Here is a 27235-nt window from a genome sequence, read left to right on the forward strand (position 1 = left end):
AAACCAAAATTTATTCAGACACCTTCAACATTTCTCACATTATCAGTTTATTTACTATAGTTTAGAAAATGGTAATAAAATATGACAAGAACTCAAAGTTAAACTGTCAGAACAAATTCATCTTGATAATTTCAGATAACTTTGATTGTAATCCCTTACATATCTTTCTATCAAACAAAACTTCAGTACCAGTACCAGTATGAGTTATTGCGTGTGTGAATTAGTCATACTGTCTCTATATTATTGTGAAGCTGTGGGTTGTTAATAACCTAGTTCCTTCAAAAGTAGAAAAATATGCTATAATAAGTTTTGAGATTCTAAGCTACTCTAGTGATAAATCACAGGACAGCTCTGACAACTAGTTTCTGTGTTCCTCTGTGTGCACGATCTTCACAGCTGTTTATATGAGTGTTCATGCCACAATGCAGCTGCGCGAACATGGGAGCTCGATATAATAATACACATCCAACCGTCTAATCGCTTGAAAGTCCAAACTATAAAACAAATAAAACTGACAAAGTTTAGTGAAGACGTTAAGGCTCACTGCTCGCGCGCCATGTTGAAATGGCGTTCACCTCTGTGTTTTGCTTTATGCCACTGACTGGACGAGGCAGGGTCATGTGGCTACACACACGCTGTAGTATGCTTTTAAGGGGGAATTATTAACAGGATTAAAAAAACGAAATAACAGACATGGGAAAATTAAGTCGGTTAGAGGTTCTGAATTTCGGTTTCGATTAGTTTTCAATTAATCATCCAGCCCTACCATGAAATGGCCCCAAGATTGGACTGTGGATGATAGGAAGAAAGTGGCCTGGTCTGACGAATCAAGACTCCTGGTGCATCATGTTGATGGCTGAGTGTGGATACATCGATTGCCAACAGAGGCTATGGAACAACTGCTGGGCAGACAGGTCAGCAGCGGCTGTATTATGCAGTGGGTGATGGTTTTATAGGGACAATTTAGGCCCCATAATCCCAATAGCACAATCCCTGATATTAGTCAGGTATCTGAACATTGTTGTGGACTAAGAACACCCATTCATGGCAACTGTGTTCCTTCCCAGTGATGGCCATTACCAACAGGACACAATGGCACACTCCCAGCATCAAGGTGGTTGGGAAACATGATGGAGAACTTCTGTTAATGCATTGATGCCTACATTTGTTGTTGGATTTGGAAAAGTGGAATCACACTACTTCCTCATTACCCCACAAATCTGGATTACTGGTGCTCTACTGAGCCCCTAATATTGATGGAATCTAAATTTTGGTGAAAAAACAAAACAAAAATACAAATACATACATTATACAGTATTGTTCAAAATAATAGCAGTACAATGTGACTAACCAGAATAATCAAGGTTTTTAGTATATTTTTTATTGCTACGTGGCAAACAAGTTACCAGTAGGTTCAGTAGATTGTCAGAAAACAAACAAGACCCAGCATTCATGATATGCACGCTCTTAAGGCTGTGCAATTGGGCAATTAGTTGAAAGGGGTGTGTTCAGAAAATAGCAGTGTCTACCTTTGACTGTACAAACTCAAAACTATTTTGTACAAACATTTTTTTTTTCTGGGATTTAGCAATCCTGTGAATCACTAAACTAATATTTAGTTGTATGACCACAGTTTTTTTAAAACTGCTTGACATCTGTGTGGCATGGAGTCAACCAACTTGTGGCACCTCTCAGCTGTTATTCCACTCCATGATTCTTTAACAACATTCCACAATTCATTCACATTTCTTGGTCTTGCTTCAGAAACAGCATTTTTGATATCACCCCACAAGTTCTCAATTGGATTAAGGTCTGGAGATTGGGCTGGCCACTCCATAACATTAATTTTGTTGGTTTGGAACCAAGACTTTGCCCGTTTACTAGTGTGTTTTGGGTCATTGTCTTGTTGAAACAACCATTTCAAGGGCATGTCCTCTTCAGCATAGGGCAACATGACCTCTTCAAGTATTTTAACATATGCAAACTGATCCATGATCCCTGGTATGCGATAAATAGGCCCAACACCATAGTAGGAGAAACATGCCCATATCATGATGCTTGCACCTCCATGCTTCACTGTCTTCACTGTGTACTGTGGCTTGAATTCAGAGTTTGGGGGTCGTCTCACAAACTGCCTGTGGCCCTTGGACCCAAAAAGAACAACTTTACTCTCATCAGTCCACAAAATGTTCCTCCATTTCTCTTTAGGCCAGTTGATGTGTTCTTTGGCAAATTGTAACCTCTTCTGCTCATGCCTTTTTTTTAACAGAGGGACTTTGCGGGGGATTCTTGAAAATAGATTAGCTTCACACAGACGTCTTCTAACTGTCACAGTACTTACAGGTAACTCCAGACTGTCTTTGATCATCCTGGAGGTGATCATTGGCTGAGCCTTTGCCATTCTGGTTATTCTTCTATCCATTTTGATGGTTGTCTTCCGTTTTCTTCCACGTCTCTCTGGTTTTGCTCTCCATTTTAAGGCATTGGAGATCATTTTAGCTGAACAGCCTATCATTTTTTGCACCTCTTTATAGGTTTTCCCCTCTCTAATCAACTTTTTAATCAAAGTACGCTGTTCTTCTGAACAATGTCTTGGACGACCCATTTTCCTCAGCTTTCAAATGCATGTTCAACAAGTGTTGGCTTCATCCTTAAATAGGGGCCACCTGATTCACACCTGTTTCTTCACAAAATTGATGACCTCAGTGATTGAATGCCACACTGCTATTTTTTTTAACACACCCCTTTCAACTAATTCAACTAATTGCCCAATTGCACAGCCTTAAGAGCGTGCATATCATGAATGCTGGGTCTCATTTGTTTTCTGAGAATCTACTGAACCTACTGGTAACTTGTTTGGCACGTAGCAATAAAAAATATACGAAAAACCTTGATTATTCTGGTTAGTCACATTGTACTGCTATTATTTTGAACAATACTGTATGTCAATGCTTTTGCATTCTCTCAGAAAAATTTGGCATTGCATTCACACAAGAAACTTTGTGTTTGCTCACAAATACAAAAAGATGTAGTGTACGAAAAGTGATTTAAAATACACCCTCATAAAGCAATCTGTCACTATATGTTGTTCAATGAATTTAAACAGGGAACTGCGCCACCGCTTCATTTGTGACAAGTGGTGTCATTCTACTTTGAAACAGTTAAAATAACTTTAAACACCAATAAATCATAAAAAGTTTGCAAATATATGTTCTGTAAAAATGTGAAAGTGAAAATTACTTTTTTGTTCTAAAATGTTTGCATACAAATGCATACAAAACAAAATCACACCATATTTCACAGGCATCTTGGTTTTAAATTGCAACAATCTAACATTTTAAACCGAAATAAAGTAGCTGTATTGTAAATATATATTTTTTAATTCATATTTTGTTATTTTAAGATAAAAGTTGTGATCCCTAACTGTACCGTCTGGCTTATAAATGTACTGTAAATGATTTAAAGAAGGCTGAAGGCGAACAAAAATGAGATATACATCTCTCTAGCCCCTTTCACACTGCCATTCCAGCAAATATCAATAAATCAATCAATCACCTTTATTTATATAGTGCTTTAAACAAAATACATTGCGCCAAAGCACTGAACAACATTCATTTGGAAAACAGTGTCAATAATGCAAAATGATAGTTAAAGGCAGTTCATCATTGAATTCAGTGATGTCATCTCTGTTCAGTTGAAATAGTGTCTGTTTTTATTTGCAATCAAGTCAATGATATCGCTGTAGATGAAGTGACCCCAACTAAGCAAGCCAGAGGCGACAGCGGCAAGGAACCGAAACTCCATCGGTGACAGAATGGAGAAAAAAACCTTGGGAGAAACCAGGCTCAGTTGGGGGGCCAGTTCTCCTCTGACCAGACGAAACCAGTAGTTCAATTCCAGGCTGCAGCAAAGTCAGATTGTGCAGAAGAATCATCTGTTTCCTGTGGTCTTGTCCTGGTGCTCCTCTGAGACAAGGTCTTCACAGGGGATCTGTATCTGGGGCTCTAGTTGTCCTGGTCTCCGCTGTCTTTCAGGGATGTAGAGGTCCTTTCTAGGTGCTGATCCACCATCTGGTCTGGATACGTACTGGATCCGGGTGACTGCAGTGACCCTCTGATCTGGACACAGACTGGATCTGGTGGCCACGGTGACCTCGGAACAAGAGAGAAACAGACAAATGTTAGCGTAGATGCCATTCTTCTAATGATGTAGAAAGTACGGTGTTATGTGAAGTGTTCCGGTTCCAGTTTACCTAATTAATGCAGCCTAAAAATCCTTTAACGGATTTGGATATTAAAAGCATATTAGTTATGTTATGTGTAAACCAGGATAAAGAGATGGGTCTTTAATCTAGATTTAAACTGCAAGAGTGTGTCTGTCTACCGAACAATGTTAGGTAGGTTATTCCAGAGTTAAGGCGTCAAATAGGAAAAGGATCTGCCGCCCGCAGTTGATTTTTATATTCTAGGTATTATCAAATTGCCTGAGTTTTGAGAACGTAGCGGACGTAGAGGAGTATAATGTAAAAGGAGCTCATTCAAATACTGAGGTGCTAAACCATTCAGGGCTTTATAAGTAATAAGCAATATTTTAAAATCTATACGATGTTTGATAGGGAGCCAGTGCAGTGTGGACAGGACCGGGCTAATATGGTCATACTTCCTGGTTCTAGTAAGAACTCTTGCTGCTGCATTTTGGACTAGCTGTAGTTTGTTTACCAAGCGTGCAGAACAACCACCCAATAAAGCATTACAGTAGTCTAACCTTGAAGTCATAAATGCATGGATTAACATTTCTGCATTTGACATTGAGAGCATAGGCCGTAATTTAGATATATTTTTGAGATGGAAAAATACAGAGGTAAAGTGTTCTGGCAATTGTTCCCGGGTCGCTAGATATTGCAATTTCACACTGCCAGTGATGACCCGGTATATGTGCGTGCTTTCACACACAACCCTTGAAGATCCCGTAACGACACGTGACATCAGCGCGTGACGTGTAATGTACGAGTCGAAAACGCTAGGCACGTTAAACTTTCACTGAAGCAAGCGAATGATCTCGGCGTCAGCGCGGAAAGTGAGGAACAAACTGATCTCTGCTTCATTACAGTTTGCTCATATTTTTTCGTTGCGAGCGTTTATCTTCCTTCAAAACAGCCGGTATCATGCGTCATCACTTCGACACGGCATTAGATCTGGCTTTTGTTCACACAGCACTCGTCCTGGGTTAAACCCGGCAATGTTACTAGGTCCCCGACAATGCAGGAAGCAATCCTGGTACGTGTTTTTGCCGGGTCTGATGTGCAGTGTGAAAGGAGCTTCTGTTTGCAGCGTGTCGGACATGCTTGTCAGGAAAGTGAGTGAAACACACACACAAACACAGGTTTTAATCAAATAATATGTCATTAATAGTGGTTAACTTCCGTGATTTGATACGATCCCGTTCACATCAGCAGCGAACTGTACCCCAAACCACCCTTTTTAAGTTCAAAAGACAGCGTTCACGTCATCCAAACGGACTGAACTCTAACATCAATCGAACCCGGGTGCGCACCAGAAATGCTAGTGTGAAATTATCCTGAAAGTCATGTGATGGTTGATCTGAGGGGGTGCATGAGAATTTAATTCTTTCTCATTACTCTTCATATATTTTGCTACTGTCAGCCCGGTTTTCCTGTGTCTTGTTTTTCTCCCCATGTGCCTTCCATGACTAAGTTTCTCCTGTGTTTCCTGCTCATATTTGGTTTTCCTGTTCATGATCCCATGTAGTTCCATATGTTTTGACCATTTCTGAAAGTTTTGTCTTTTTCTCATGGTGATTGAGATCGCTGCAAGATACTCCACCCTAGCCCGCAGGGATTTCCTGTTTTAGTAATTCACTCAGTAATTCTGTGTGCTTGCCGACTTGATGTAGTTAGATGACGCCACACTAAATTCGCTGTTCTGGATCAGGGCCCCATGGACCTCCCAGACACCACTGGACTAAGCTGGAGGGAAGGGGTCCTCTGGTGTCTGGAGAGCATCCAGCCCCGATTCCAGAGCCAGCCCACTGTCAAGTCCACTGGCCGCTCCATGTTCACGTCCACTGGCCGCTCCATTGTCAAGCCTGCTAGCCGTTCTATTGGCCTTCAATTCACTCCCAAGCCTTCAGCTGACAGCAGCAGTTTCCTTCACCTCTGCTCAAAGAAGGAGAATGTGGAGGAAGAGAGTCCGCTCCAGTGTCGGCTCCAGCCCCAACCCTCCTCCTGTTCCTAAATTAAGCCCAGAGAGGGCTGCTGTTCCTGTGCTAAGCACAGAGTGTGCTCCTGTTCTTCAAGTTAGCCCAGTGAGGGCTCCTGTTCCTAAGTTAGGACCGGTGTTGGGGGGTGTATATTTGGTGAATATCGAGGCCAGGACCATGGAGGTCACTCTGCCTTGGCTCCCTGAACTGCTTGTTCTGCCACAGGTCCACACCCCCCATGCCTCAGTCCTGTGTTCCTGTGTCTTGTAAAACAAAGCAAAGAATTAGTCGAGTCTTATCTTTTATTATACATCATTTAGACAACAAACAATGTCATTCTGGCATGGTACAAGTCCTTTCGGAGATTGAACGAATGCCACACAGAAGCCAGATCTACTGGAACGGCACCTTGACAGGTCGTTTGGATCGAGTGCATGCAACAGATTACCATTCTCTGCAACAATTTGTTGCCATTCCCTGGCTGATGTACACCTGATGCATCTGTGTCTGCAAAATTAGCAGTGATGTATCGGTTTGCAGATGTGTTTACTTCATCTGTGAAGATGAGAAAGTTGTAAATCATGAGACAGGCCTTCACAACGTCCACAGCTTTGTCAGGCTGAAATTCCAGGGCTCATCCTAGTATTCTCCATCTTGCCACCAAGATTCCAAAGCTGTTTTCGATCACATGTCTGGCATTGGAGTGCCTGAAGTTATATGTCTGTTTTTCCAGCATCATGTTTCGGCCATGTAAACTACAACGAATACACAAATGTTGCTGGGATTACTGCAAATGTTTATTATAATATATAAAACCATGCCAGGCAAAAACTTACAACAAAAATGTCTTGAAATTAAATGCAAAATACCTTGAAAGGGGCACATGAGATTATTTAGAAGTGGAGAAGCAGCATCACCAATAATCAATGCAGGAGTGTGACTGTGGTCCCAGGAAGATTGGCTGATGGGGGCAGGTTCAGTTTCAGCTCGAGCTTCATGGAACCAACTTTTGCTCTCCTTAAAGATACCTCCATCACTTTCTCACCCATATCCTCCCGCATCAACCAATACTGAACCTGTATCTGACATCACAGGTACCCAAGGGGACAACAGAGTGTGCACTTTTGTAGTTAAAATAGTAGGGGTGTAACGGTTCACAAAATTCACGGTTCGGTTCGATACGATACACTGATGTCACGGTTCGGTTCGGTTCGGTTCGATACGTTTTAGATACAGCAAAATGTAAAAACATCTCAACTTTTCAGAATGCCGCAAGCGCACCGCGGGTCATGTGACAAGAACCAACCAATCAGCTTCATCCTTTCCCGTAACAAGGTTGAGAGCTCAGCCAAGATGAAGGAACAGCTGATCATAGTTGTATATGGATTGCAATTTTGAAATAAATTCAGTAGCAGAGCTACTGCAAGCGATTTTTAGAGCTGCAAATCCATTTATCCTTCGCTGAAATTTCCGCGTCTCATGGAGAGAGCACGTCATTGTTGCTTAGCAAAGACAGACGCCTCATGAGCGCTTCTGCCCGAGCGCTTTGGAAAGGAGGAGAAAGACGCGCTTAGCGTTTTCCACGCGTTTTTAGGCACGATATGTGAACGGCCCCTAAGGCGCTCGCTCACTCAGCACGCGCTGAAGGCTCGTTGCAAAATGTCTAATGCATTTAACAGACCAGAAATATAAGATCCTAAAATAACCAACAGGTCTGGTGTTTGGGTTGGATTCCCTGTAAGCTATAGTGTCTAAATGCTGCAGGGATAGTTTGCTGCGTGCATGTTTCTCCTTTTTTTCGTCTTTTCCCAGATAGTACTGACGCATATATCCCAGATATTCCCGCTGGTTTTTTTTTTTTTTTTTTTTTTTTGTATTCCCGCTGGTGTACCCTGTCATGTTGCAGATGTGACATACCGTTGTTTTTTAATCCACCACTCTCTTGCCATCACCATTATAGCTTAAAGGGAATCCAAAGTGCACCCAAACACCAGACCTGTTGGTTATTGGGGGATCTTCTCATTTCTAGTCTGTTAAACGCATTGGCTATTTTGCAACGAGCCTTCAGCGCGTACTGAGTGATCGAGCGCCTGCTGAGTAGCCTAACATAAACATATAAGATGGTGTTTTTTTCTTCTTCGGGAGTGTCAGGGGCGTTGCCTGTTACGTTGTTTGGGTTATTGGGCTACCTTGTTGAACGCATATCATTATATTTCTATCTCTCTCTTTTTTTTTTTTTTTTTTCAAATATAATTAATTACTCCAACGAACCGTTCGGTATACATAATGCGTACCCCGTACCGAACCGAAAGCGTCGTACCGAACGGTTCAATACGAATACGCGTATCGTTACACCCCTATAAAATAGTCACTACCAGCTGAAGGGGATGCATTTATGTAAACACGTTTTCTGTCTATGCTTCCGACACAGTTCGGAAACTTCCACAAGTGTGATAGCTTCCCATAGCGCCACATTATACAAAGGGAGGAACTCTGGCTGTAGGGCTTTCCAAAGTGCTTTACAGATCTCTGAAACACTCGAGGACACCGTGCATTGCACCAGTTTGAAGGGTAAATAGAAGGGTCACTCACAGTCTTTGCTGAAGGTCAGTCGGCATACCATTGGTACACTGATGTGAAATAAAAGGCTGTAAACAACAAACCAAATCGTTGAATTGACTTGTCAACATGTAAACAACACGTATCAGAAATGAATCTGTTCATCTGTGTCCTGCATTTGTTGAACAAGCATGACAAATTCTCCCACCTGTTGTCTTGTTTGGTGCAATGGTCATATACATCTTCTCTTGTTCCATTGTTGACTCCTGTATTTATGTTTTAAATAAATTATCTGTTCTTCAATATTTAACTCTAGCTGCAAAAGAAGTTGCTTTCTATTTGCCACCATCACTGCTGCAGCTTCTTCTTCAGCTTTTACCTTGATACTGTGGGTTACACCAACAACATGCCCATGGACACTGCACTAGGAGTCTGCATGAGTAATTGCACGTCAGCAAGGACGACAACACAAAAGTATAAATGAAAACCGACGCGTAGCCTACGATGTAGGTCTGATGCAGAAGTATAAATCAGACTTTAGGGGAGTCCAACATATGAGGCTATGGTGGGATTTGAAGAACTCCGAGTCTGGATGGAACCAGAGGAAGATCTGGTGAATGTATGGAGATAAAGCTGGTAAAGTGATAAGTCTGGATGTTTTCAGTAAAAAGAAAAATGTCTTTTGGAATTGGGGTAGGGTGTTGTAAAGGTAAAGACAGAGACTGTTAGGAATCTGGGGGAGATGTAACAGAAAAACCAAGGAGGATGAAGAGAGCAAATCCAAAGATTCTTATGAAACTGGCACAACTAAAGACCTGAGCGAATCCGTTAAGATGGATGACCTCAGAGAAGGAGATGGAGCAGGCGAATCACGAGATCACTATGTAACCAGAGTTTTGGCAAACCACAATGGATCATCCTCCAAGGCCATGGTTAGACATGAAGCTGTGGCTCTTTTGCCCAGAATGAGCACATGGATAGATTCAACAAAGAGCCCCAGAGCATTCAAAACGGGAGAGACATGCTCCTGAGTGTCACAGTCTTTAATAAATAAATTCACAGGAAACTCACAAAACCATAAAGTATAGACAAGAACAGACAAAGACTAAAGGAGAAATAAGGGCTTATGGAGCAAGAAACAAACAAAGGGAACTAATGAGACACCAGAGCCCCTTTCACACTGCACGTCGGACCCGCAATATTCCCGTAACATTGCCTGGTCGCCTTCTGTGTGAAAGCAACCACGTCCCGGAATTGATTACCGAATCGAACCCGGGTCGGGGACATAGTAACATTGCGGTAATCGATCCGGAACGAGCGCTGTGTGAACAAAAGCCAGATCTAATTCCGTATCGATGTTATGACGTGCGTTATCACGCGACTTTTTTACAGGCTGTTTTGAAGGAAGATCAACATTCGCGACGAAAACATATGTGCAAACTGTAAAGAAGCAGAGATCAGTTAGTTCCTCACTTTCCGCGCTGACGCAGAGATCGTTTGCTTGCTTCAGTGAAAGTATAACGTGCCAAGCTTTGTCGACTCGTACATTACACGTCACGCGCTGATGTCACGTGTCGTTACGGGATCTTCAGGGGTTGTGTGTGAAAGCACGCACATATACCGGGTCATCACTGGCAGTGTGAAAGTGCCAAATCTAGCGACCAGGGAACAATTACAGGAACACTTTACCCCTGTATATGCCGGAATGGCAGTGTGAAAGGGGCTCAGGTGAACTGAATGTCTAATTAAACAGACTGGGGAAAACTAGGTCAAACAGTGTCAAACTAATAACACACAGAAAACAAGGCATATATGTTACACTGGGGTAACAATTGTTAAAGAATTTCTTGATAATATTTTCTTGAACCAGGATAGTGAACATCACTTAAATTTAAGATTTCAACTGTCCAGTTTCAGCGCATTTCATTTCACCTTCATTTCACATTTATCTCTAGTGATTGTTCAATGATGACATTTTATTCAAAATGACGCAGTAGATTAAAAACACATGTTTCTAGCCATTCAATTCTGAGATTGGAGTAAAACAAATGTAGAGAATGTCTTACCATGATAATCTACTGTCTTCTCCCTGTTCCTTACATGTGGGTATGTTGCTGTAGTTTGTATTGTGGTTTTGGGGTTCTTTATTGTTGATATAATAATAATTGGGTCACACATTTTTTAAGGTTCAATTCTCGCTCTTAACAAACCATAAACTATGACTTTTTCCTCAAACTCCTAATTTGCTGCTTATTAATAGTTAGTTATGTAGTTGTTAAATTTAGGCATTGGGTCGGATTAGGGATGTAGAATATGGCCATGTACAATATGTACCTTATACAGTAAGTCTAAGTACTATTTAAGTACTAATAAAAAGCCAATATATTAATAATAGGCATGCTAATAAGCAACTATAGTGAGAACTGGTCACTATTCTAATGTGTTACCACTAATTGTTTTGTAAGCATTGTCCACTCTATTACTATTGGCCACCTGTTAGAAAGTGGTGATTATGGTCATTATTTGTTGACCCTATGTACTTCATATGTTTTAAAAACCTTAAAAATATATAATAAATGATTGATCATTTCCAGAGCTGGATAGTAACGATTACATGTAATCTGTTTATGTAACCAGTTTCCAAAAATTAAGTAATTATAATTAGATTAAATTACATTTTAAAACACGTGTAATCACACTACAGTTATTTTTCTATTGATTACATTACTCACACAATAATAATAATACAAATTAATACAAATATTAATAATTTATTGGTTCTCCCTATAATTCCTCTTTTTCTTCTTTTAAATGTTTCTTTCTAAAATAGCATACTACTTATATACATTCAGAAAGTCTTCTAGTTTTGTGGACATTCACACAAAGACCAGTCACTTATCAGCTGAGATGTCACACAACATTTGACCACTCACTGGATTTACAAAACTGATTTTAATTTTAAGAAGTGTTATCACAACATTTCTACTTTGTATCGACTACTAATTAACTCATACATTTTTTTATTTGAATTATCACTCAGTCTGTAACTATGCATTACTATGTCTTTGGATGGCTTTTACATTTCAAACACATTCAAATGCACAAATTCTCAGCCAAATCTCTTTCACTTTTCATATTTATTTGAAATGCCCCCAGAGATTTAAAGGCAATAAGTTGATGATTAAGTATCTTATTTGCATGCTCACGGTTCTCTTGCAACAAATTATTATTATTATTATTTTTAGTAAGTGTTTTATTTTGATAGTTTTTATTTGAAAATTATGTATTTTTTATGTATTTATTTAATTAATAGCTTTTCATTAAACTTGTTTTGGGGAAAACTTGACTTAATGTAATGTTTAGTGCACTTCATTATGTTAATAACGAGATTTTTATATCAATATGGTACAAGAGTATCCTATTTAAATCAATATGATAAACGAGATAGGTCAAAAGTCATCTAAAAGCAATCAAAAAGTTTGAGTTTACCTAAAGTGAGTAAAGTAATGGACTACGTAACTAAACTAAATTCTTCTGTCATGTAATTTGGAATCAGTAACGCATTACAATTTTTCAGTAACCTAACGTTACCCAGCTCTGGTCGTTTATGTTTAGTTATATTTATATTGTAAACATTGGTTTCTCTTTGCATTGGCACGACTTTACCAGCAGAAGTCCCAGGCCAGCGTAGTATCGACTCGAGCGCCCATAAACGGTTTGTTTCAACTGATTTAAAGTTTAAAAAAAAACTCGCTTCTCTTTTCCCATCAGCTACTGTAATATTTATATAGAACCAATGATCTTCGTCGTCATCTTGCTCCGCCCCTTGCTCCTCAAGGTTTTCCAGGGGGAGGAGTTCCCTACGCGTGACGTCACGCTCTCCAGCAACAGGCGTCCGCCAGGGAACGAGAGGAAAAACACTTTGAACTGCAATAACAGACACAGAAAACACACTTCCACGCGAACTTGTATGGGTATCTGAACATTTAACTGCTTATGCGGTAAATACAACACTTAAAGGTATTCGTGATCCGTCGACCGATGTTCGCCAGCAAAACTCTCGCGGAAGGAAAGTTTGGGAAGGCCTCTGACGTCACGCCCCTCGGGACTCTTTAATCTAGTAACGTTACAGGAAAAAAACAACAAGACGAAGAACGTTACAGGACTGGACGGTTTGTTTTGAACAAATATCTGTATTTTTAACTCGTTTTAAAAGGTAAACAGCCGTACAGTCCGATCCGAATTGAAGTCTTGTTGGAAAAACATCGCTCCTGTTCTCGCGACGCGAAAATGATGCCGGTGAGCTTTCATATTCCCACTTACATAAGAGGAAAAACTGTGTGTTTTGATTCTTTAATCTCTAATCTGAAAAGATATTACCTGCGATGTTGTCAACCATCGCTCGTGTGACTTTTCTATTTAATGTTCGTGCTTAATCTAATTGTGCTTCAGGCTTGACGATTTAAAGGGATATATATTGTGTTGTCTGTCTGTCAGTCAATCTAGAGTTTAATCTCCATTGATTTAAATTGTGTTTGAATGTTTCTTTTCCAAATTCATATTAATATAATTGACCCCCTCCCACACACACACACACTGTATCTCATTACAAGTAAAACATTTATATATATATATATATATATATATATATATATATATATAAGTTGACCAGTAAAGTTTGTTTCATAGTAAGAATGTAATAGAGTCGTGCTTCATCTGTCATGTTGTCCCTGATCCACCTCTCGTCCTCCACCTCTGCTGGTGTTCTCCAGATGTTCCTGACTGTGTTCCTCAGTAACAATGAGCAGCACTTCACCGAGGTGCCCATCACGCCGGAGACCGTGTGTCGTGACGTGCTGGGGCTGTGTCAGGAGCCGGGCGAGTCCAGCTGTCACCTGGCTGAAGTGTGGAGAGGCTCAGGTGAGGCTCTGCTGAAGAACAGAGCTCCAGTATCACACCGCAGTCTTTCAGATCAGATCTGATGGATCTAGAGCTCCACATGGCTCTGTGTTCAGAGAACATGTGCAGAACCACACAACAGTCTAATCTTTGTATTGCCACACAGTAAAGGAATCATCCAGATCACATTGTCTGTGTGAAGCTCTGGGGAAGATTTGCCACGAGATAAAGATCCAGTTGCTAGCAGCTGCCTCTCTCTGTTATGGCTTTCACCACACTTTAGTGCCATCAGCAGATAGTGCTGTTGGATGCTACATTGGTGCGCTGTGTGTTCTGGGTGTGTATGAACACGTGTGTGTGTGTGTGTGTGTGTGTGTGATGACTGCAGAGCGAGCGGTGGGCGAGAGCGAGAGGATGATGGATCTGTTGCTGCAGTGGGGACAGGAGAGGCCCGAGGTCCGGTTCTTTCTGCGTCAGGGCAGATCCCCCAACCTGCCCACAGGTAACACACACATTAGACCCCTGCTTCAGACCCCAGCTCTCACTGAGGTACAGGGAAGGACTGCTGTATTCACTTCTGTCACAGACTAACTGGATCTAAATATCACACAGAAGCACATTCACCGTATGGGTTACAATCAAAATGACTTTTCCAATTCTTAGGATTGTCTCAGTTTTTGACAATGTTTTTTTTTTTTTTTTTATATTCAACACCGGTCAACAAAAATGGTTGCTAACAACCAGTCTAATTACAGGAGCTAGTACAAATGGATGGTTATTATGAAATGTAAAGAGAATATTTTTTTAAAACATTGCACAACTCTATAGTAAATTGTTTTGCTATATAAAGTGCCTAAAGGGATCATGAAATGAGAAATAAAATTCTCTTTTTGACTCAAGAGTGTCCTACCCAATCATTTGCACAAGTTTTTAAAGCTTTGCCAATTTAAACATTCAGTCGATTTAAAAGCATTAGAAGAGGTTAAAGCATGCAAAGCACAAAACAATGTGAAAGAGAACTGCATTCAGCACTTGCACAAACCCCAGACTGGGTTTCTCTTTCGTGTCGTCTTACACTTTAATGAACAAACCAACTCCGGTTTACCAACTGCTGTCAGTGTCCTTAATGTTAAGTTTAACAGTTAATCTATACATGTAGTTTATAAAGTGAAGAATATGCTGTGTTCTTTTACATTGAAGTATTACATTTCTGGACTTGAACATCTACAAATCTAAAGCATCTTACATTTATCTCATCATTTGATCTATTTATTTATTTATTTGTCTGGTTGATTGTATTTATTCTTATTTACTGACTGTTCACTTGTTTGTAATGATGTTTGAACTTCATATTTGTTTGTTATATAAATTGTAATGGAGAACCCTAACTTGAATTGGGATCTAAGATGTTGGTGTCATATAATTTTATTTAGTAGAATACAAGTTAACGGGTCAAAACCCATGAAATCAACAACTATTATTAGTTTATTTGATTGTATTTTTGTGAATTAACATGAGTGTCTGTGAGTAGATGGTTCTGAATTGAGGTGGGCATTGTTCAGGCTTTGTGTTCGGGTGTCTTCTGCAGGATCTCTGGGCTCCAGCTTGTGTTTGTGTGTGTGTTTCAGACTCCAGGAGCGGGAATCAGAAGAGGAACGGAGTCCAGAAGCACACAGACAGACGGCCGGAGAACGGAGTGAGTCTGTCTGCACTTGTCTGTGTAACGTGATCCAGAAGTTCAGAAGGCATGAGAGGAATGCAGTCTAGTTGAGCAGGAGATAGATGAGCATGTGATGTTTGTGTGTGCAGGTGAGCATGACTCTGTCAGAGCTGCAGGAGATGTCTGCCAGACAGCAGCGTCAGATCGACTCCCAGCAGCGGCTCCTGGCCTCCAAGGTACAGGACAACACCTCAGTGGAAGATTAGACATCAACCGAAAACATACGGTTTTGTGACAGAGGTGTTATCTTGATATGAAGTGAGCAGTGAGTGTGCATCGGGTGATTGTGAGCGTCCCGCTGTCCTCTCTGTGTCCTGCAGGAGCAGCGCTTGTGTTTCCTGAAGCAGCAGGAGCACAGACATCAGCAGACGTCCTCGCAGCAGAAGAAGCTGCAGCATCTGAGGGACGCGGTGGACAAACAGGAGGCCAAGCTGAAGATGGTGCGGGCTCTGAAGGGACAGGTGGAGCAGAAGCGCCGCAGCAATGGGAAACTGGGTGAGCGCTGATCAGTATCATCTCTAACAGTCTTGCTGCTGATATAACACACATGTTCTTTTGGAGATTAAAGTGTGGTCTGGGTAACAAGCTTTTCAAAGTACACCATGATGCATTCAGTGCTCTCTGTATGACGGTTGGCTAAAATGCTGCCTCATTTATAAAGATGTGCACAGAATGATTCTGAATAAAAGCATACAGTAATTTCATGATGTTCAAATGTAAAGTGTTTCTAAGTGCATCATCATGAATCATGTGCGTGTTAACTAGCACAAAAGTTAACAAGCTCTTCTAAGAAAACTAGAGCAGCCATGAATGATTAATTTGACAATCAACAATAAATTGACCATGTTTCTTAACACTGCACACCATTCTACGGTCATGGTCCCTATAGTTCCTGAAACGTTTGCGTGCTCCAAAACGGCTACAGATACAGGAATATTCCTTCTATAGAAGAACACAAGAGATTTAAATCAAATAATGAATTAAAATGTATAAATTTTATTATTACTCAGACAAAATGCTGCACATTTCTTTGTGAAATTGAAATATGTCAAATAATAAAACTAAATTGAAATTAAACAAAAATAACGACTTTATTAAACAATTCCTTTGTCAACAGTCTCTATGCTGCGTATGCTCTTCTGTGTCAGCCGCGCCACAAGGATGCGCTGTTTCTACCTGTATTTATGCTTTGATTTGAAAGAAAACAGAGTATCCTTGTGGTGCGGCTGTTTTATTCACATACAAAGTATTCCTTGACATTGTAAGTTACTTGGCAGTCTATGGGACAGTCACAAGCCTGCCTGTTTTCATCCAAAATATCTTAAATTGAGTTCCTAAGACAAACAAAGCATTAACAGGTTTGGAAAAACATGGGGGAAGTGAATAATGACAACATTTTCATTTTGTGGTGCAGTATCCATTTAAAACAAACCCCTAATCAAATAAATAATACAAATAAAATAAATATCTTCATATCAGCAGAGGAAGGCTTTGTCTGCGCTTTTTCCATTTAATTTGTGACCCTGGACCACAAAACCTTAATGGTCACAAACCTGGACACAAAACCAGTCTTAAGTGTCAGTTTTTCGAAATTCAGATTTTAACATTTAAACGGAATAAATCACCTCTCCATTGCTGTATGGTTTGTTATGAGGAGAGTTTTGGGCAGAGATACAACTATCTAAAATTCTGGAATCTGAGGGAGCAAAAAATAAAAATAATGAGAAAATCAACTTTAAAAATTGTCCAAATTAAGTTCTTAGCAATGCAATGAGCAGTTTCTGATTTAAAATAGATTGTATAATTTCGTAATTGTATAATTTCGAAGTAAAGACAGAATGTCCTGACTTCTGCTTTGTGAAACTGTACTGAATAAAAGACAAACAGCAGAGGCTTGAATGAGATGCAGATTCACGCTCTGACAGCAGGTGGCACTTATGGAGCAGCAGCGATACAACGATAAACGGTTTCCGCTGTAAACAAAAGCAACACCGCGCTTATGAAATACTGCATTATATGCATTATACAGAGCTGAAGACAGTGAGCTCCCTTCAGAGATGCATTCATATAAACCTCTCCCAGCAGCCATGTCATGTGTGAGGCTCCTAAACTGACCACATTCTTCCTGTGACTCATTTGAATATTCTTGTGTACTAGTCGTCATCTCGTTCAGTGTTTCAGCGCAGGATTTAAGCTTGTGCACTGGAGGTTATTCTGTCTGTGTGCTTGTTTTAGTTGAGCAGGTGGAACAGATGAACAATATACTCCTCCAGAAGCAGAAAGAGTTGGTAGTCGCCGTGTCTAAAGTGGAAGAACTGAACAAACAGCTGGAGACCCTGAAAAACAGCCAGCTGGACGTGCTTCACAGTAACCACAGCTCAGTGGCCGAGCTGGACCGACTCTACAGAGAACTACAGGTAAGAGCAGAGGAGAGTTCATCACAGGCTCAGGCCTCTGTCGAAACATCTCACCTGTGTGTGTGTTCACCAGATGAGGAAGAACCTGAACCTGGAGCAGAGCGCTAAACTACAGAAGCAGAGAGAGAACCTGAACAAGAGGAACCAGGAGGTGGCCAGCATGGACAGACGAGTCGGTGAGCTGAGAGATCGCCTGTGGAAGAAGAAAACCGCCCTTCTGCAGAAAGAGAACCTCCCCGTGAGCGTAAGACATCTCCTCTGTTCACAGCGGCACATTCATTAACGGGGATTTGAGGAAAAGTCAGAGAGGCTGAAGGTTTGGACAGGGAGTGTTGGCCTCATGATGAAGGAACAAAAAAGCTGTCACTCATTCAGTGACAATCAATTTAAAGTTGTTATACATAAAGTCATCAGCAAAAGGCTTTTATAGGCTTTTTTCTTCTTCTCAAAATGTAAAGAGTGAGTTTTGAGAGGCTATGTGATATTGTGAATGTAAAAATGTGATATTCACACCATTCATTCCTTAAAAAAAGTGTGAAAACCGTAAGTCTTTATGCCTATAGCACAGCATTTTTTGAAAAGCTGAATGTTTGTATGAATGTGTGTAGTGAACTCAGTATCAGGCACACACTCCTTGTTTAGCTATGATGGGTGTGTGGTTTCACGTCAGATGTGTTCTTCTTCCAGTTGCCTTCAGATGGCCAGACAGCGCAGCAGACAGGACCGGCCCGTGTGGCTGCTGTTGGTCCTTATATCCAGTCTTCTCTGATGCCCAGGGGTCCCGTGAAACAGGACCTGTCCACTAAACACACTCACCCAGACGGCACAGCGACTGTACCTCATCAGGACAAGACCCCTCACCCAGACTCAGGTTTGCAGATCACTGGGTCACACGACACGAGGACCTGGGCTGTCTCTTCAGTGTGTTCAGTTAGGACGATCCAGTTATTACAAATGAATTATTTCCTCTGCTCTTTATCTATTTCTTAAACCTCATGTTTACTGCAGGTTAGCAGTAGAGATGGCACTCATGCACACAACACCATGTTGATCTGATTTTCCTCTATCTTTGAGTTGGGGTCCAATTGAGATGCTGTAATTATATTATATTGTGAATTCAGCCACAGATGAACAGTTCATAGCTTTATCATAAGAGACAAAAATAGCAAATTTAATTTGGTACAAGAAAACAGTAACTTAGACTTGATGGATAGCAAACTTTTTTTATATATCTGGAAGGAATCATTTTGTTTTGTTCGTAAGGAACCAGTGTTATGATAGTAACTGAGATGATCGTTGTAAAATGTAGAAAATAATCGTATGAATTGAACTTTTACTGTCAAGTTCAGTCGTTCCTGTTTTAAGGACCTTCGGGTGCATAGCTGTGTTGTTGTGAGAGACGTTTGAGTCTAACTCCAGTCCTGCAGCTCAGATAGTAGAGCACCGAACTAACAAACACAAGGTCATGTCAACACATATCGATCAAATGTGTCCTTTATCTGCCCAGAGTGGAAGTGTGTGTGTAAATGATTACTTTTAGACAAAATATGCAGTTACTGCATAGTGCCTTTGTAAGAATAGACTAAATCTACAGAAAAGACAGCATTTTTAGTCTGTGCTGGAGTGTGCAGACTTGTCTAACCCATTCATTCAGAGAGTTATCTGTTTAACAGACCGATCACCCAAAAATGAAAATTGTGTCATTTACTCCTCATGTCGTTCCAAACCCAAAAGACTCTGGATCTTTGAAACACAAATAAACATTTTTAAGGAAACTAAGGAGATTTCTGTCCCACCATTGACAGTCACATATACAGTAAAGATTAAAACTGGAGTGCATCCAACAATTTACTACATTTTAAGGTCATTGCTTCAGTCCAATTTGAAGTTATCCCAACAGTTTGTTTTTTTAAGCATATTTCATAAATTAATTGTATTCTGAAGCACACTACAAAAAACCTCCAAAATCACTGGTGTTAATCTGGCACCTGCTGCCAATTTCCTTAATGCTGTGACAAACCCTATTTAACTGGCAGCATTCCTCCAGTTTTCACTGAGACTGCAAGATGGTGGTGACTCAAACCCTGCAACGGGAGGCGGTCCAACTGAAAGCCAAAGGGATGACCCTCTCAGCCATTCCTAGAGAAGTTTGTCATTCCACATCTGTGATTTCTAGACTATTGTAGCATTACAATGACACTAATTCAAGTCCTCTAAAAGGGCTGGTCTTCCCTGTAACACAACAACACTAGAGAGGACAGGATAATGCAGAGACTCTCAAGCTGGAACTGCTTGACCGTTCAGTGCTGAACAGGATATGTTTAAGAGAAATGGACTGAACACACACTCTGTAGTGATGAAGTCTGTCATCATCAGAAAGAATCGTAAGGCTGGGTCTAAAGCCCCTTCACACAGAGATTCATACATGGATAATGTGTTCTGGGATTTATCCTGGGATCGTTTGAGTTTGGTTCATTCACACTAACAGTAGCTATGCATCCATCCACCTGTTTCCATGTGCATTTTGGATAATCGCATAAAATACAGCTGGATGGAAACACCAAGATGCGCATAAATTCTAAAAATGCACTTACAGAACTTACGCGCACAACAGATTATGATAAACTTTTTATCCGATAAGAATTTTTTTTGCATAAACTATGATGGAAACATTTACCGTATTACTTCCACCATTCGCATTAGGAATGGGACGATAAATTGATGCAGAATCGATTCGTGGATTGATTCTTAGATTTTCAGGATGCATCGCGATTCCTCTGGAATGGATTCTGAGCTTAGATTTTAACAGCAGATGGCGCTCTAATCTAGTTTTTATCTGCACACTCAGATGCTCATGAAGAAGAGTGCTAAAGAGTGAGAGTCACCTCATCTTACAATGCTTTTATGAAGCAAGAGTAATGTAAACACAGACCACTGTGAACACTTTTGTAATTCGCTTCAACCTTTTAGATTTTTCTGAATTATTATTTTAGGTTCAGGTGTCTGTAAGGATTTGGAAACGAGCAGAGTACGAGTGTTTCTAAAGCATGCAGTGCCTTCTGCTGTTCAAAATTAAGCTCAGAATCGATTCAAGAAAGAATCACGATGCATTCGGAAAATCTCAGAATTGATGCTGAATCATTTCTCAATTCCCGAGCATCAATTTATTTTCCCAGCCCTAATGCGCATTGATAAAGACAGATCACGTTCACTGCATCTATATGTTGTTTTGTTCATTCTGAAATGCCTGTGGAAAGTCTGTCATCGAAGTATTTCTGTATAATTACTGTCATACATGACTGCGTTCCCAAACAGCATGCATCCACCTCTGAAAGCAATGACTGCATTTACTGTGTTACATCTGCTCTCTCTGAAGCGCAAGTCATTTATTACATGTGAAAATTATTTCTCTTATTATTACTCTCTACTTAATATATTTAGTGATATTTAGTGCCAGTTTACCAGGAAGTGGCAGTCTCTTCTCTTTGACTTGTTGGATGGAACCGGTGCTGAATTCTCAAATGTTTTATGCAATATTCCAGTTTTGTGCACAAATTAAATTCACATCTTTGGATGGAAACATAGCTAGAGATTCTGTTTTCCCTCTTCATCAACTTTTTGAAGCCTCTCTCAAAGAAGGGACAGAAATCTCTCCGAGTTCTCATTAGATTATCTTCATTCATGTTTCAAAGATGAATGAAAGTGTTATGGGTTTGGACATGGTGGTAAGTAAATGATGACAGAATTATCATCTTTAGGTGAACAACTAAAAATGCAGCAACTTAACAAGCACAATTTATTTCTTGTAAATGTAGAAAATAATGCGTAATCAAAGTAATCTGATTCAAATAACTTGTGTTACTTGTAATGTGTTCACCCTATGTAGCTTCACATGTAAAAGTGTGTTAACGGTGACTCCGTTTAAGGGACCTCACTCCTACACAGCCTGAGTGTGACCAGTGAAATGAAACTCAAATGTAATTCTCTCTGTCGTGACTGTATTCAGGTAAGGTGTCGTCAAAGATGTTTAACTGGAAGTTGGGCGGTAATGTTGGGTCGTCCAGTCTTCCACGCACGGTGGCCCAGGCATCTAAAAACCAAGGTGACCCTCTACGCCTCGCATCCACACACAGTTAGTCTCTGCTCAAATGTGTTCTGAATTGTTCTTCCCCCTGTAGCAGATAACTCAGACGCGCTGAAGCGGGACCCCAGGGTGCGCCCGGTCTCCATGTTTGAGTCCATTGATCCACCGGCAGCTTCTTTACGGAAGAACCAGAGCAGTGAGGACCTTGTGTCTCCTTACACTCAGAGCGCTGTCAAGAACACGGTCAAGGTTCCTCCTCCAGTTCCAACTAAACCCAAACAGGCCAACCTTCCCTCTGGTGGCCAGATGGGATACGGCAAGGCTTCCCCCAGCGCCGGCACCTTCCCTGGGAAGAGTAAACACTCGGCTCAGCAGCTGCCCACTGGATCCCAGTCTGGTAGTACTCTTCCCTCCAAACAGGAGGCTCCCCCAGCTGCAACAGTATTCCCCTTCAGCCTCGAACCTCCTGGGGCCAAAGACTCCGGACAGGTCCTGCATAAGCCCCAGATGCTGGCCACCAGCTCCATCTACTCCATGTACACGCAGCCACATGGGGTGCAGGGAACGCTGAGCCGACCCCAGACCCAGAACCGTGGCAGCAGCTTCATCAGCGGTGAGTGACACTACAACACACACGACTGGATTCATCCCAGCAGCCCTCTCACATCAGACTAACAGATGCAGCAACACTAGCAGAACAACAGAAGAGTAGCTGATCGTAGCTCCGTGTAGCTGTAGCAAACGTTTCTGGAAGGTTTGTGTTGGCAGGCTGTTTCTAACACCTCAAACAAACTTCATTTTGGCTTGATTTTGTTCAAAATGACACCACATCAATTCGTTCTTTGCTTTAGCTTGAAAGTATATCAGGGTCTTAAACTAGCTTTCTAATAAACTTGGCGCGGTGCACTGTGGAGATTGTTGGTTCTGTGGATGCAAACAGTATAAAGCATGAGATGATTTGTGATTATTTTGATCAGTCGACCGTTGTTTTTGTCTTCATGCAGTTTATGGTAAACCAGTGACCCCCGCAGGCCAGCAGTCTCAAAACCAGCCTGAGAACCCGTACCTGGACTCATCCAGTGTCCCAGAAACAGAGACGGACCACAGCGCTGGAGGGTCTGCTTCAGAGAGCCATGAGAGCGAGCGGACCCCCAGACCTCTCAGTCCCACCAAACTGCTTCCCTTCATCTCCAACCCCTACCGCTGCCAGAGCGACGTGGACCTAGAGGCTCTCCGGAAGAGACTCTACAACGCACCCAGACCCCTGAAGAAGCGCAGCTCCATCACGGAGCCCGAGGGCCCGGGCGGCCCCAACATCCAGAAGCTCTTGTACCAGAAGACCACCCTGGCGGCGATGGAGACCGCAGAGAGTCCTCCTGGAGAAGAGGAGAAGGAGATGCCCGCAGATCCTTACAGAGCTGATGAAGCTTCTCTCGAGGGACCGGAGCAGCCAGCCCCAGACACTGAGCGAGAGGACATCCCTCCTCCTCCACCTCCACACCCGGCCCCACAGCCCCACGCTCCCTTCCTCTCTCCACCGCCCCAGCCGGACAGCCCTCCTCCTCCTCCTCCTCCTGACAGCTGCTCCGAGGACTTTCCTCCGTATCCTCCTCCTCCTTACCCCAGCGGCGCTGAGCAGGACAATCCAGAGGACTCCTTCAACATGAAGCCTCCTGAGGTCACCGGCCAGGTTCCCTTCCCTCCGGTGAGTGCACGCTTTACATTATAGACCTCAGCCAGCGGGATCTGGGTATCATCTCAACATTAAATGTGATGTTTTCTCAGAAAGCATCTTTTTCCTGGTCTAGTAGGTTCTGCCACTAGTTGAGATGGGTTTGTGTTGACAAGTCACATGACTTTGGTCGCACTTGTTTTATATATATAGACCACATACCATGTCATAAGCTTTGTATGATAGCTAGTAGCCTGGACACACAGCTCCTCTGGGCATAATAAAATGAGAAATGAAATGTATGCTGCTTTAATGCGTCAGATGCATGAGTGTAAGCGTGTGTTGTGTGCAGGGTAAGAGGACGAACCTGCGTAAGGACGGATCTGAGCGCATCGATCACAGCATGAGAGTACACTTCAATCCTCTGGCTCTGTTACTGGACTCATCTCTGGAGGGAGAGTTCGATCTGGTGCAAAGGGTCATTTACCAGGAAAGTCCCAGTTCACTGTGTGTGGGAAGGTGTTTTAGGTGTCATGAATTGGGGCATGTGGCAGGTGTGTGATGATAGGTGTTTTACAGGTGGAGGACCCCAGTCAGCCTAATGATGAGGGAATCACAGCGCTGCATAACGCAGTGTGTGCCGGCCACACGGAGATCGTCAAGTTCCTGGTGCAGTTTGGAGTCAATGTGAACGCCGCCGACAGTGACGGATGGTGAGGGTTCGTTCACATGCTCTTCATCAGTGAACAGCAACACAGCAATACATTTATTATTTGAGTGATATGCAGGAGGATCTACAGACAGCTGGTCATCATCACAAGAAGTGTTTTAACCCTTACATGTCAAGCCAACATTAACAGGTTATAATCAGGTGTGTGTGTGTGTAGGACGCCCCTGCACTGCGCCGCGTCCTGTAATAACGTGCAGGTGTGTAAGTTCCTGGTGGAGTCTGGGGCGGCCGTGTTTGCCATGACCTACAGCGACATGCAGACGGCAGCGGACAAGTGTGAGGAGATGGAGGAGGGCTACTCTCAGTGCTCTCAGTTCCTCTACGGTCAGTCACTGCGGCTCTGAGCCACATTAGAAACACACTGTTCTCATGTCAGACATCAACACTTTATCATGTGCAGATCAAACCTCAAATGATGAAATAATGATGATCGTGAGCAAAGATGCATTGTTTTCCCCACAAACTCTCTAAATATTAGGAGGAACTGGAAAATAACAAACCCTAACAAGGTGTTTGCCACAGCTGTGAGCACATCGTTTGACCAGAGAGCTGTCCTAACCTCTGTTTACTGAACATAACTTTCCACTCTTTCATTAAGCAGTGATCTCAGTCCATGACAACAACCCTCAACCCTGTGAGGAGAAAACACATCTACACGACGCTAGCACAGACCTGGGGATGTAGAATTGGTTTAACATAACTACAGTTTCACTATAATCTCCTGAACTGAGTTTTTCGGGCATTAGCACATGAAAGTGTGATGTTTACATGAAACCACATGAAACAAGAAAAGGCTCTGAAGAATATAAACACATGTAGACAGACTCAGAGTGCTCTGTTCAGGCCTGGGCTGCGTGTGGTTCACCGCTTTGTTTCTGTGTTGCTCAGGCGTCCAGGAGAAGATGGGCATCATGAACCGCGGGGTGGTGTACGGCCTGTGGGACTACGAGAGCGAGCAGGACGACGAGCTGTCCTTCAGAGCGGGAGACTGCATGACGGTGGAGCGGCGCGAGGACGAGGACGAGACCGAGTGGTGGTGGGTGCGCTCGGCCAGCGGAGAGGGATACGTGCCCCGAAACCTGCTGGGGGTGAGGCTCTACACACTCACACGGGGGACACTGATCAGGGCCAGGAGACGGTTACTGCCTTTCACACTACAGAAGTGTCTCAAACTGTTTTTTACTCAGGAAGGTTGTAATTTAAAATCTAAAAATACAGGACACATAATCCTCAGCAATGTAGTTTACTTCAGTTACGTTAATATTGCTTCATTAAAGCCTGTTTTTCAGAAAATGCATGCAATGTTTGCAAATCTAGAATGGATATTTCCAACTGATATACATAAACTGTCTTGAAATGTTTTTGTGGAGCATCTAATGTGCCTGAGACTGAGATCACTGCATGTGTGTGTGTGTGTGTGTGTGTGTGTGTGTGTGTGTGTGTTATAACTGATGTTGTTTTCTTCCTCCTCAACAGTTGTATCCACGAATTAAACCTCGTCAGCGGAGTCTGGCGTAAGTGCTTGAGTGAGGACACTAGTTAACTTCCTCAGGCTGGCGTCGGACCATCTACTCGATTGACCGTTACTGTTCATATGTTACAAAAGAATCTGTCTTTTTATCACAAAACAATTGAATAGAAATTAGGTGTTTAGAATATACTTTATATTTGTATATTTCAAGAGTTTTTCCACTGAAAAAAAGAAATGTAATGGTGGCCTGTGTTTTGCATCACAGGTGTTTCACATAAGCTGTTCTTCAGTACTTTATTGAAAGGAAACTGATAGTGTTGGAGATCTTCTGAATCTTGGCTAACATTTTTCTCATGCACAATGCTTAACAAATGAAATGAAGTAGATGTACAGTGCTAGTAAAGTGAATTTCTGGCCCAGTAGGGAATATAATAGAAAGTGAGTGAGTGTGATCTCGGTGATGTTCTGACCTGCCGGAGATCTTCAGCTGGATGGTACATGAGACATGATTTTCCTGTGTTCAGCAAACATAACCTGTGTTTCTACATCTTCATCCTCTTGAGTTACTGGACCAATCAGCTGGAGGTTTAACATGATTAAACACTGTGAACATGAATACTGTCGTCTGTGAAGTGGGTTTGTCAATATATAGTAAGACAAATATCATGCTGTTATTCTTCACAATTAATAACTCTGTTCTGATATTAATGGGTTAGAGTCTGGAATGATTTGTGCTATTAAATGAAGCTTCGGTGGCTTATTTTTACAGATCTTTGTCACATCTTGATTTTCAATCATTTTCACTGTAAACTAAGCTTCTAAATGTCTGGCCTACAGTCAAATGTATACTTTGAATGCAAAGTTAGTCACTTTGGATGAACATCAAGAGCACACTTTACAGTCAGTGAGGACCAGCTCCCTAATTCTGAAATTAGAAGTGATTTATTTGGGTGTATATACATATTTTAGTATGGGTCTATGTAGGATATTCATATAAATAACATTCAGATTGGATTTGCCTTGTATTTCTTTCAGATTACATTTTACCATGTTTGTCATTGTGTGACGACTCAAACCAGAAAACGGAGAAAGAAAGAATATAATATGCTCAGAATGAAAGAAAACGGCGATTTTCCAGAATTTCAGATTCATGCTGAGATGTAAAACAAACTAACATCCTTCAGTTTTAATGCATTCACATGCTACACATTCAGAATTTAGTTTTTCCGCATTAAACATTTGCTTATCTTTTATTGCTGTCTTTCTTCCCACTCCCAGTGAGAGAAAGGTTTTCATTGTTTTTGTTATGTGTATATGTGTCAAATTCTGTCAATGACGGTTTCTGTCACATTTTCTTGTCCGTCAAACGGTTAAAATGATTCACAAATCTCGAATGACTCGTTGAAGAATCGACTGAGTCGGTTCAGCGGATCTCTGAACAGAGTTCGGTGACGATGTCCGGTG

At 41.7% G+C, this 27235-nt stretch overlaps 1 protein-coding gene across 5 annotated transcripts; it reads left to right on the forward strand.

The window, feature by feature from the left end:
- The first annotated feature begins 12624 nt into the window (after positions 1-12624).
- Positions 12625-26539, forward strand: LOC128026541 (apoptosis-stimulating of p53 protein 2-like). 5 transcript variants are annotated; one of them, XM_052613800.1, is made up of 17 exons: positions 12625-13077; positions 13551-13698; positions 14066-14179; positions 15306-15373; positions 15487-15573; positions 15718-15892; positions 17633-17814; positions 17888-18058; positions 18502-18685; positions 21821-21916; positions 21996-22511; positions 22903-23603; positions 23923-24057; positions 24147-24283; positions 24458-24624; positions 25189-25388; positions 25777-26539. In XM_052613800.1, the coding sequence occupies exons 1-17, from the start codon at positions 13069-13071 to the stop codon at positions 25816-25818; spliced, it is 3132 nt and encodes a 1043-aa protein (XP_052469760.1). In that variant the 5' UTR covers positions 12625-13068; the 3' UTR covers positions 25819-26539. The 5 variants fall into 5 exon arrangements, with proteins under 5 accessions (XP_052469760.1, XP_052469761.1, XP_052469762.1 ...); XM_052613801.1 differs by having other exon boundaries at positions 17888-18052; positions 21993-22511; XM_052613802.1 differs by having other exon boundaries at positions 17888-18052.
- Positions 26540-27235: the final 696 nt, after the last annotated feature.

Source organism: Carassius gibelio, chromosome A13, assembly GCF_023724105.1.
Source record: "Carassius gibelio isolate Cgi1373 ecotype wild population from Czech Republic chromosome A13, carGib1.2-hapl.c, whole genome shotgun sequence".
Taxonomy (NCBI): Eukaryota; Metazoa; Chordata; class Actinopteri; order Cypriniformes; family Cyprinidae; genus Carassius; species Carassius gibelio.

Coding starts and splice junctions, on each gene's coding strand:
- LOC128026541 (XM_052613799.1), top strand. Junction 24,058..24,146: donor TGGTGCAAAGGGTCATTTAC/CAGGAAAGTCCC, acceptor ATAGGTGTTTTA/CAGGTGGAGGACCCCAGTCA. Junction 25,389..25,776: donor TGCCCCGAAACCTGCTGGGG/GTGAGGCTCTAC, acceptor CCTCCTCAACAG/TTGTATCCACGAATTAAACC.